At 44.0% G+C, this 11,183-nt stretch overlaps 1 protein-coding gene across 1 annotated transcript; it reads left to right on the top strand.

Annotated features, from left to right (window-relative positions):
• The first annotated feature begins 7,311 nt into the window (after positions 1 to 7,311).
• On the top strand, positions 7,312 to 10,673 carry LOC123149390 (uncharacterized). The gene is made up of 4 exons (XM_044569044.1): positions 7,312 to 7,600; positions 7,951 to 8,501; positions 8,585 to 9,805; positions 10,282 to 10,673. Exons 2-4 carry the CDS (start codon positions 8,429 to 8,431, stop codon positions 10,302 to 10,304), a joined length of 1,317 nt encoding a protein of 438 aa, XP_044424979.1. The 5' UTR covers positions 7,312 to 7,600; positions 7,951 to 8,428; the 3' UTR covers positions 10,305 to 10,673.
• Positions 10,674 to 11,183: the final 510 nt, after the last annotated feature.

Below are 11,183 nucleotides of genomic sequence, written 5' to 3'. Positions count from 1 at the left end.
TTGTTATTTGCTTTTTGCTCCTGTTTAGTAATAAATAATTCATATAGACTCTGTTTAGATGTGCCTTTATATTTTAATTAGTGTTTGTGCCAAGTAGAACCTTTGGGAAGACTTGGGTGAAGTCTTTGCGATCTTGCTGTAAAAAACAGAAACTTTTGCGCTCACGAGATTAGCTGCCTTTTTTACTGGAGAGTGCATTTAGGTTGATTCTTTTTGCAGATGATTAATAGACAAATGCCTCAGGTCCACCAATTTATTTCAGAATTTTTGGAGTGACAGAAGTATTCGAATGATACAGATTGCTACAGACTGTTCTGTTTTTGACAGATTCTATTTTCATTGTGTTGTTTGCTTATTTTGATGAATCTATGAGTAGTATTGGAGGGTATGAACCATAGAGAAGTTGGAATATAGTAGATATTACACCAATATGAATTTAGAATGAGTTCACAATAGTACCTAAGTGGTGATTTATTTTCTTATACTAACGGAGCTTACGAGTTTTCTGTTAAGTTTTGTGTTGTGAAGTTTTCAAGTTTTGGGTAATGATTCGATGGACTATGGAATAAGAAGGGACAAGAGCCTCAGCTTGGGGATGCCCAAGGCACCCCAAGGTAATATTCAAGGACAACCAAAAGCCTGGGGCATCCCCTTTTTCGTCTTCGTTCATCGGTAACTTTACTTGGAGCTATATTTTTATTCACCACATGATATGTGTTTTGCTTGGAGCGTCATTTTATTTTGTTTTGCTTGCTGTTTGAATAAAATACCAAGATCTGAAATTCTTAAATGTTAGAGAGTCTTCACATGGTTGCATAAATATTCGACTACTCATTGATCTTCACTTATATCTTTCGGAGTAGTTTGTCATTTGCTCTAGTGCTTCACTTATATCCTTTTAGAGCACGGTGGTGGTTTTATTTTGAAGAAATAGATGAACTCTCATGCTTCACTTATATTATTTTGAGAGTCTTTAGAACATCATGGTAGTTTGCTTTGGTTATGAAATTAGTCCTAATATGATAGGCATCCAAGATGGGTATAATAAAAAACTTTCATATAGAGTGCATTGAATACTATAAGTTTGATACTTGATGATTGTTTTGAGATATGAATATGGTGATATTAGAGTCATGCTAGTAGAGTAGTTGTGAATTTGAGAAATACTTGTGTTAAACTTTGTGATTCTCGTAGCATGCACGTATGGTGAACCGTTATGCGATGAAGTCGGAGCATGATTTATTTTTTGATTGTCTTCCTTATGAGTGGAGGTCGGGGACGAGCGATGGTCTTTTCCTACCAATATATCCCCTAGGAGCATGCGTGTAGTACTTTGTTTCAATAACTAATAGATTTTTGCAATAAGTATGTGAGTTCTTTATGAATAATGTTGAGTCCATGGATTATACGCACTCTCGCCCTTCCACCATTGCTAGCCTCTCTAATACCGCGCATCTTTCGCCGGTATCATACACCCACCATATACCTTTCTTAAAATAGCCACCATACCTACCTATTATGGCATTTCCATAGTCATTCTGAAATATATTGCCATGCAACTTTCCACCGTTCCGTTTATTATGACACGCTTCATCATTGTCATATTGCTTTGCATGATCATGTAGTTGACATCGTATTTGTGGCAAAGCCACCATTCATAATTCTTTCATACATGTCATTCTTGATTCATTGCACATCCCGGTACACCGCCGGAGGCATTCACATAGAGTCATATTTTGTTCTAAGTATCGAGTTGTAATTCTTGAGTTGTAAGCAAATAAAAGTGTGATGACCATCATTATTAGAGCATTGTCCCATGTGAGGAAAGGATGATGGAGACTATGATTCCCCCACAAGTCGGGTTGAGACTCCGGACGAGAGAAAAAAGAAAAAAAGAGGCCATAAAAAAGAGAAAAATCCCAAATAAAAAAATAAAAAATGAGAGAAAAAAAAGAGAAGGGGCAATGCGACTATCCTTTTACCACACTTGTGCTTCAAAGTAGCACCATGATCTTCATGAGAGTCTCCTATGTTGTCACTTTTATATACTAATCGAAATCTTTCATTGTAGAACTTGACTTGTATATTCCAATGATGGGCTTTCTCAAAATGCCCTAGGTCTTCGTGAGCAAGCGAGTTGGATGCACACCCACTTAGTTTCTTTTTGAGCTTTCATACACTTATAGCTCTAGTGCATCCGTTGCATGGCAATCCCTACTCACTCACATTGATATCTATTGATGGGCATCTCCATAGCCCGTTGATACGCCTAGCTAATGTGAGACTATCTTCTCCTTTTTGTCTTCTCCACAACCACCATTCTATTCCACCTATAGTGCTATGTCCATGGCTCATGCTCATGTATTGCGTGAAGATTGAAAAGGTTTGAGAACATCAAAAGTATGAAACAATTGCTTGGCTTGTCATCGGGGTTGTGCATGATTTAAATATTTTGTATGATGAAGATAGAGCATAGCCAGACTATATGATTTTGCAGGGATAGCTTTCTTTGGCCATGTTATTTTGAGAAGACATAACTGCTTGGTTAGTATGCTTGAAGTATTATTGTTTTTATGTCAATATTAAACTTTTGTCTTGAATCTTATGGATCTGAATATTCATGCCGCAATAAAGAAAATTGCATTGATAATTATGTTAGGTAGCATTCCACATCAAAAATTCTGTTTTTATCATTTACCTACTCGACAACGAGCAGGAATTAAGCTTGGGGATGCTTGATACGTCTCCAACGTATCTAAATTTTTTGATTGTTTCATGCTATTATATTATCCATCTAGGATGTTTTATATGCATTGGTATTTTATATGATTTTTGGGACTAACCTATTAACCTAGAGCCCAGTGCCAGTTTCTGTTTTTTCCTTGTTTTTTGAGTATCGTAGAAAAGGAAAAACCAAACGGAGTCCAATTGACCTGAAACTTCATGGAGATTATTTTTGGACCAGAAGAAGCCCACGAAGTATCGGAGATGGGCCAGAAGAGTCCGAGGCACCCACGAGGGTGGGGGCTCGCCCTACCCCCTGGGCGCGCCCCCTACCTCGTGACCGCCTCGGAGACCCCCTGACTTGTTCCCAACGCCAAAACCTCTTATATATACCCAAACTTCCAGAACATAACCTAGATCGGGAGTTCCGCTGCCGCAAGCCTCTGTAGCCACCAAAAACCAATCTAGACCCGTTCCGGCACCCTGCCGGAGGGAGGGGGAATCCCTCTCCGGTGACCATCTTCATCATCACGGCGCTCTCCATGACAAGGATGGAGTAGTTCACCCTCGGGGGCTCGGGGCTGAGGGTATGTACCAGTAGCTATGTGTTTTGATCTCTCTCTTTCCCTCTCTCTCGTGTTCTTGATTCGCACGATCTTGATGTATCGCAAGCTTTGCTATTATAGTTGGATATTATGATGTTTCTCCCCCTCTACTCTCTTATAATGGATTGAGTTTTCTCTTTGAAGTTATCTTATCGGATTGAGTCTTTGAGGATTTGAGAACACTTGATGTATGTGTTGCATGTGCTTAACTGTGGTGACAATGGGATATTCACGTGATCCACTTGATGTATGTTTTGGTGATCAACTTGCGAGTTTCGTGAGCTCATGAACTTATGCATAGGGGTTGGCACATGTTTTCGTCTTGACTCTCCGGTAGAAACTTTGGGGCACTCTTTGAAGTTCTTTGTGTTGGTTGAATAGATGAATCTGAGATTGTGTAATGCATATCGTATAATCATACTCACGGATACTTGAGATGACATTGGAGTATCTAGGTGACATCAGGGTTTTGGTTGATTTTTATCTTAAGGTGTTATTCTAGTACGAACTCTAGGATAGATTGAATGGAAAGAATAGCTTCGTGTTATTTTACTATGGACTCTTGAATAGATCGATCAGAAAGGATAACTTTGAGGTGGTTTCGTACCCTACAATAATCTCTTTGTTTGTTCTCCGCTATTAGTGACTTTGGAGTGACTCTTTGTTGCATGTTGAGGGATAGTTATATGATCCAATTATGTTATTATTGTTGAGAGAACTTGCATTAATGAAAGTATGAACCCTAGGCTTTGTTTCAACGCATTGCAATACCATTTTCGCTCACTTTTATCATTAGTTACCTTACTGTTTTTATATTTTCAGATTATAAAAACCTATATCTACCATCCATATTGCACTTATATCACTATCTCTTCGCCGAACTAGTGCACCTATAAAATTTACCATTGTATTGGGTGTCTTGGGGACACAAGAGACTCTCTGTTATTTGGTTGCAGGGTTGTTTGAGAAAGACCATCTTCATCCTATGCCTCCCACGGATTGATAAACCTTAGGTCATCCACTTGAGGAAAATTTGCTAATGTCCTACAAATCTCTGCACTTGGAGGTCCAACAACGTCTACAAGAAGAATGTTATGTAGTAGACATCAGCTGGGCGGGTGGAGGTCGCGGAAGCGGTGGAGGAAGACCGTTATGGCAGCGTGGAGGAGCCAACACTTGGTGACGAGCATGCACCACTGGGGAAAACCCTAGTAGTGACGCGGGTTTATTGACTACAACTAACTTTTAGCAGTAGCGCGTTTCTTACCCAGCGCTACTGCCACCTATACCTAGCGGTAGCGCACTTCTAGCCATCGCTACTGCTAATATTATTCTGTAGAATATTATTCTATAGCGCGGCTCTAGGACCCACACTACTGATAGGCAGCATTGCTGCCAAGATTTTCTTTTTTTCTGCTATATTTGTATTTTTACAGGTTTTATACAATTACAACATATACATACATTGAAACGATAAGAAAAAGAAATGTCTCATCATCATCATTATCATCGAAGTGGTATAAATAGTCTCATCAGATATGAGTAATGCTATGGGGCTATTTGGATCTTTCCCAGGATAGCCCCGCCAACTCGTGGGCAAGGCAAAAAATTGGCGAGCCTTTTGGGCGCCCGTGACTTTGCCAGCGATTGGCGTAGAAATGAACGGGAAGAGGGCGTGGCGCATTGGCTAGCCAAATAATTGGCTGTCATCCAAACAAACGTGGTGGTCGTGGTCAACGCCAATATTTTGGCTCGGTGACTTTGGCTCAGAACTAAACAGCCCCTACATCTACAAAGGTTTACTTATAAATATTTTATGTACAAACCGATATGGAGGATTGTGATTGGTAATAAGGGATGATGGGGTCCACCACCACTTAAATTCAGAAGGAGAGATAATTACTTTGGAAGGTTAAGAAGCTGTTCGGGAAACCACCAGCTTCGCCAAATCCAAGGATCCGCGGAGTACCTGTTTCCCGCTCCATGATTTTGAACTGCGGCTTCGGCTACTCCGGGAGCGGAGTCACAGAACGGGAGGGACTCCGAACATGCTCTAAGGCTAGTTGTAGTGAGAGTAACTTAGCTAGCAACCTAGCGCACTCCAAAAAAAATTTAGCTTATGTGGCAAATAGTTAATGAGAAGTGGTAAATAGTTTAGATATATTATAACTGAGTAATTTTCCTATCTTCTCATGCCATTAGCATTTTCAGCCATCGGATCATCAGTTTGGGGCATTTCTGGCCATCAGATTTGTTGTGAATCGTATCTAATCAGGCTCTGTTCGTTGTTAACGAGCGCGAGCCGTCATGGGCCGCTACTCTGGTCGCATTTTTCTGCGCCTCTGGTAAAATTCAGCCTAATGGGCCTTTAGTCCCTCCCTTATGGGCCAGTAGCAGACCCCTTGCTACGTTGCTCAAGCTATTGTTTCGTGACCCTAAAAAAATGTCGTTTCGTTCGGCAAATTTGCACGCCTCTGACCCCTTCGCGTGGCGGCTCTTCCCATGGGTAACATGGGTAAGAGCATCTCTAACAGCTGCGCTTTGCACCGCATGCTAAAAACTTGTCGCGTGTCGTTCGTCTAATTTTATGCGGCCGTCAGTGCTGGTTCCAAAAGCCGCGCTAAAATGCAGCGCGCGCCGTGAATCGACGGAGCATTGCATATATGGAATTTTGAACACAAAATGAATTTGAAATATTCAAAATGCAATAAACATGACATATAAAATTTCACACAAACAAGTTGATGAATAAAAGTTCATGCCCACAAGTTCATACAACCAAGTTCAAAATGCAAACCAAGTTCAAGACACAAATGAAAGACACATCAATCCTCGTCCTCGTCTTCGTCCTCATCTTCGGAAGACGATTCTTCCGTCTCTGAAGATGAATCTTCCTTCCTCTCCTTATCGCGCACCGCATCACGTAAAGCTCCGACGGTGTTGGCAAGATCTTCAACGGCATCTTCATGGGAATTTGTGTGAGGAGGCACATCGAAAGACATTCTACCCATGGCGGCCGGAGGTGCACCCATGCCTTCCATGAGAGAAGCAAAACTCATGCCTCCCATGACGGCCATAGCGTCGAGGGGTGCTCCAAAGCCACCCATGCCTCCCATGGCACCTAAACCGCCCACGGTACCTTCGAAGCCACCCATGCCACCCATGGCGCTAAGGCCACGGCCACCCATGGCACCGAGGCCACTGCCACCCATTGCACGAACCATGGCTCTTTTTTGGATCAAGACTTCTTCACAGGCAAGATTGACATACTCCTTTTGCGTCTCATGGGGTGAGCGGGGGGCCGGCGCGTGCGTTCATGGGTGCAGTTCGCCGGCGCCGGCGCGCGCGGGGCGTAGGAGGCGGAGAGGAAAGAGTGCGGCGCGAGCGCTCGAGTGTGCCGTGCGCGGAAGCGGGCGCCCCAAATACACCGCGCGAGATAGTGAATCCGACCGCGCGCCCAACTCCTTATACTGTGCGCGGTTATTGCGCGCCCGCTGGAGCAACCCGTCGAGTTGCGCGCGCGCTAAAATGGCCAAATTTGCGATGCGGCGCTTGTTTGGCGCGGCTGCTGGAGATGCTCTAAGGCCACGCCCGATGCCGGAGCGACGGGTCGATGGCGACCGCGCTGGGTTCGGGCAGCACCACGACGGGACGGGGTCGGCTCGATTCCCATGGTCCATCCGGTTGCACGGCGCGACGGGAAGGTGTGTCGCGGCAGCCGTGCGTTGAAGTCCTATCGCCGATCCAACGATGGCCCTGTTTGGTTCATAAGTTTTAGGCAAAGTTCGGGAAAGCGCGCTTAATCGAGCGCTTATGCGCGCCTACGCGCAAGGCGCTGGCCTACCGCCTCGCATAGGCCATGTGCGCTCGTAAAGGCGCGACGCACGCCTAGGCGGAGCGCTTTTCTCGCTGAGGCGAGCTTAAGCGCGCGGAACAGCGCGGAACGGGCGCTTAATGGCGCAGAACGATGAGAGGGGATCCATCGGGGAATCGGGATAAAGAGGCAGGGAGCCACGGGATGAAAGGCAGAGGGTCAAAATCGAGCCCGTGTTAGGGTTAGGGTCTCCTCTCCTCCATTCCTCGCGCCGCCGGACTCTCCTTGGGGCCGCGAGACTCTCCTCGCGCCGCCGGCAGCAGCACGCCCTCCGCCCTGGATCTGAAGCTTCTCCTCGCGCCTCTCCTGCTCGGGCCCTCCCCCACACCTCCGGTTGCTGGCCTTCGACCTCATCCCGCCGTGGATCTCGCGGCCTGGTCTTCTTCTCTTCAGGCAGGTGAGCCCCCAGATCCCCATCGATCCTACCTTCTCCTGCTAGCTTCTGCCTGTTGCTGCTTTGCTGGTGCTACTAGTTGCCGCTGAAGTGATGTTAGCTGCTGCTGGTGGTAGTTAGTGGTGCTGTTTACTAGTAGAGTAAAAGTAGAAGTACTTGGTGCTGTTGCATGTTGCTGTTAATTTGCTGCTGCTAGCTGCTACTGCTGTTTGATGCTGCTACTACTTGTTTGCTGCTGATGCTAGCTGATGCTGATGCTGGCTGCTGCTGCTACTTGTTTGTTGCTAATGCTAGCTGCTGCTGCTGTCTGTGGCTACTAGCTGCTAATTTGTGTTGTTGACTTGTTGTTATAGGATGTCAACATCAGAGAACACCACCGCCCAAACAGAGTCCGAAAGGCCGATAGCTCTGAAGAGGAAATCCAATGATGTTGGATGGAACTATGGGAAACTATGTGATGTCACAAACAAGGAGAGGGTGAAGTGTGACTTTTGTGGCCATATTAGCACCGGAGGAATTAACCGTTTCAAGCTACACATCACAGGCACCACCTCAAGCGTTCTTTCATGTTTAAGATCAACTCCGGAGGCTAAAGCAATATGCCAGAGAGCTCTTGATGCATATGAGGCAAAGAAGGTGGCGAAGAAAAAACATACGGCAGAAGTGAGGGCTGATGTGCATGTTACAGCCCTAAATGAAGCAAGGGATGGTAGGGAATCTGTTTGTGTTGGAAGCACATCATCGGAGCCCAACAAATTAGGACCAATGGACAAGTTTGTGCGTCCTATTGATGGTAAATCAAGCAAATAGGAAGCCTTGAAGCAGCTAAGTATGAATGAAGCACTATTCAAGGAGAGAAGAGGTCAATGTTCACCATATGTTGCTAGATGGGTGTATTCACATGGTAATTCTGGAGTCCTTCATTTCTTTGCTTGCTTGTGCTTGAAATGATTGCTTGATTGCATGGTTTTGTTCCTTTGCTTGTAGGCATACCATTTAATGCTCTTGACAATGATGAGTTTTGTCAAATGTGTGAGGCCATAGGCAAATTTGGTCCTGGATATGAGCCTCCTACTCAATATGAGCTTAGGGAGAAGTTGTTGAGTGATGAATATGCAAGGACCAAGAGTTTGTTAGATGAACGTGAGAAGGAGAAGATAAAGCTTGGGTGCACCATCATGACAGATGCATGGACAAACATGAAGAGGAGGAGCATAATGAATTTGTGCATGCATTGCAGTGGGGGGACAAGTTTTCTCAAATCAAAGGAAACATCTGATGTGTCACATACAAGTGAAGTCATATTTCAGCTAGTGGACAGCGCAATTGAGGAGGTAGGGGCGGAGCATGTGATGCAAGTGGTGACGGACAATGCTTCCAATAACATGGGAGCCAAGAAAATGTTGCTTGAGAAGAGGCCGAAGATCTTTTGGAGCTCTTGTGCAACTCACACTATCAACTTAATGCTCCAAGGAATTGGCAGCCTCAAGAGATTCAAAACAATAATTGATCAAGCAAAGAACCTCACCATCTTCATCTATGCGCATCACAAGACTTTGGCATTGATGAGGGTTGCTACAAAAAGGAGAGATATCATAAGGCCGGGGGTGACTAGATTTGCTTCCGCTTTTCTCACATTGCAAAGTTTGTTGGAGAAGAAAGATGCTTTAAGGTATATGGTGGTTGAAAGAGCTTGGGAAGATATGAAAAATGTGAAAACAAAGAAAGGCAAGGATGCAACGGCAACGGTGATGGATGCAAACTTTTGGAAAGGTGTGCTCCTATGCATAAAGGTGTTTGAGCCATTGGTGAGAGTACTTCGTTTGGTTGATGGGGATATTAAGCCATCGATGGCTTGGTTGTATGGAGAGTTGGTGAATGCAAAGAGGGAGATGAAGGAGGCATTTAACAACTTGGAGAGGAACTACAAAGATACTATGGGCATTGTTGAAAAGAAGATGAATGGAAGGCTAGATTCTCCACTGCACATGGCCACATATGTGTTGAACCCACACTATAGTTATGCAGATAGCTCCGTCTTTACCACTGCAAATGAAGGATTTCAGGAGTGTGCTGAACAATACTATGCAAATGATCATGATACTTGCATGCTGGTTGTCAATGATGAGTTTCTGAAATATGAAAACAAAGAAGGAACTTTTGGAAAGAAGCTTGCAAAAGCATGTGAAAATAAAAGCTACAGCCCCGGTATACTTGCTTGCTCCTGCCCACTAGTTGCTACTCTTTTCTTGCTGCTGCTATTGAAGTATTGATGCTTGTTTCTTGCTGCTGCTGCTACTATTGATGCTTGTTTCTTGCTGTTGCTGCTGCTATTGATGCTTGCTTCCTGCTGCTGCTGCTACCATGCTACTGCTGCTGCTACCTTGATGCTGCTGCTAGCCTGCTACCATGCTACTGCTGCTTTTTGCTGCTGCTACTACTAACTTGCTACTGCTATATGTTCTCCGATTTCTAGTTGGTTGGTGGAAGCTTTATGGAGGAGAAACACCAAATTTGAAAGAAATGGCTATGAGAATCCTCTCTCTGACCTCTAGCTCTTCTGGTTGTGAAAGAAACTGGAGTGCATTTGAATCTGTATTATCTCTTCTCTCAATTTTGTCTCCTCATTTGTCTCTCGTTTTTGTTTTTAAATATGCTCATGCAAAATGATGTTTAATATGTAGATACATACCAAGAGAAGAAATAGGCTCACAACGGAGCGATGCAACAATTTGGTCTTCATAAGGTTCAACAATAGGATGTTGTCTAGGAAACAAAAGCTCCTAGAGAAGAAGAAATGGGATGTGCTCATTAGCACCGATGCTACCGAAGCTCAAGGATTTCTACTTGAAGGAGGGGATGATTATGCAAGCGTTGTTTATCTTGATGAGGAGGATGGAGATGTTCATCCGGGTACGGGGATATCATGGGATCTACTTGGTGAAGCAATGGGAGCACAAGAGCAACTCCAACTTCGGAGGAGTGCAAGAGTGAGAGACCTTGAGGAGGAGGAGTTTGAATCCGATCATGATGATGAGGAGATAGTGGATGAAGATGAGATTGACTATGAGGATGATTGAGAGGCATTGAGCATTTGAGCTAGTGATCATTGGCTCATTGCATGATGGTTGGCAGCATCATGCCATTAAGTGATCAAGTTATCATGCATTTGCATTCATGCATTTGTCTTTTGTTTGTTATTTGTTATGTAAGAGACTATGATGGAGTGGTCACGGGTGAGACTATTGTGGATCGTGGCCGTGGTACTTTGGTTTGGTAGCACTAAGCAAGTTTAAGACTTTTATTTGTTATGTAATATGCTTGCTTGTGAAGTTGTGAACTTGTGATATGTTCTACCTATTACATTGCTTGTTTGCTACTTTGCTAGTTTGCTTTGATTGCTCATTCAAGTTGTGAACTTGTGATATGTTCTGCCTATTACATTACATTTTACATATATGAATGATGAATCTGATATATAATGCTTTGCTTGCTCCTTGCTTGTTGGTTGCTGCTGCTAACATCTTTACATATATGAATGATGAATCTCATATATAATGCTTTGCTTGCTCCTTGCTTGTTGGTT

Source organism: Triticum aestivum, chromosome 7A (assembly GCF_018294505.1).
Source record: "Triticum aestivum cultivar Chinese Spring chromosome 7A, IWGSC CS RefSeq v2.1, whole genome shotgun sequence".
Classification (NCBI taxonomy): Eukaryota; Viridiplantae; Streptophyta; class Magnoliopsida; order Poales; family Poaceae; genus Triticum; species Triticum aestivum.
Note: the sequence above shows the minus strand (reverse complement) of the source record. Positions and strands in the feature narration are given on the sequence as shown.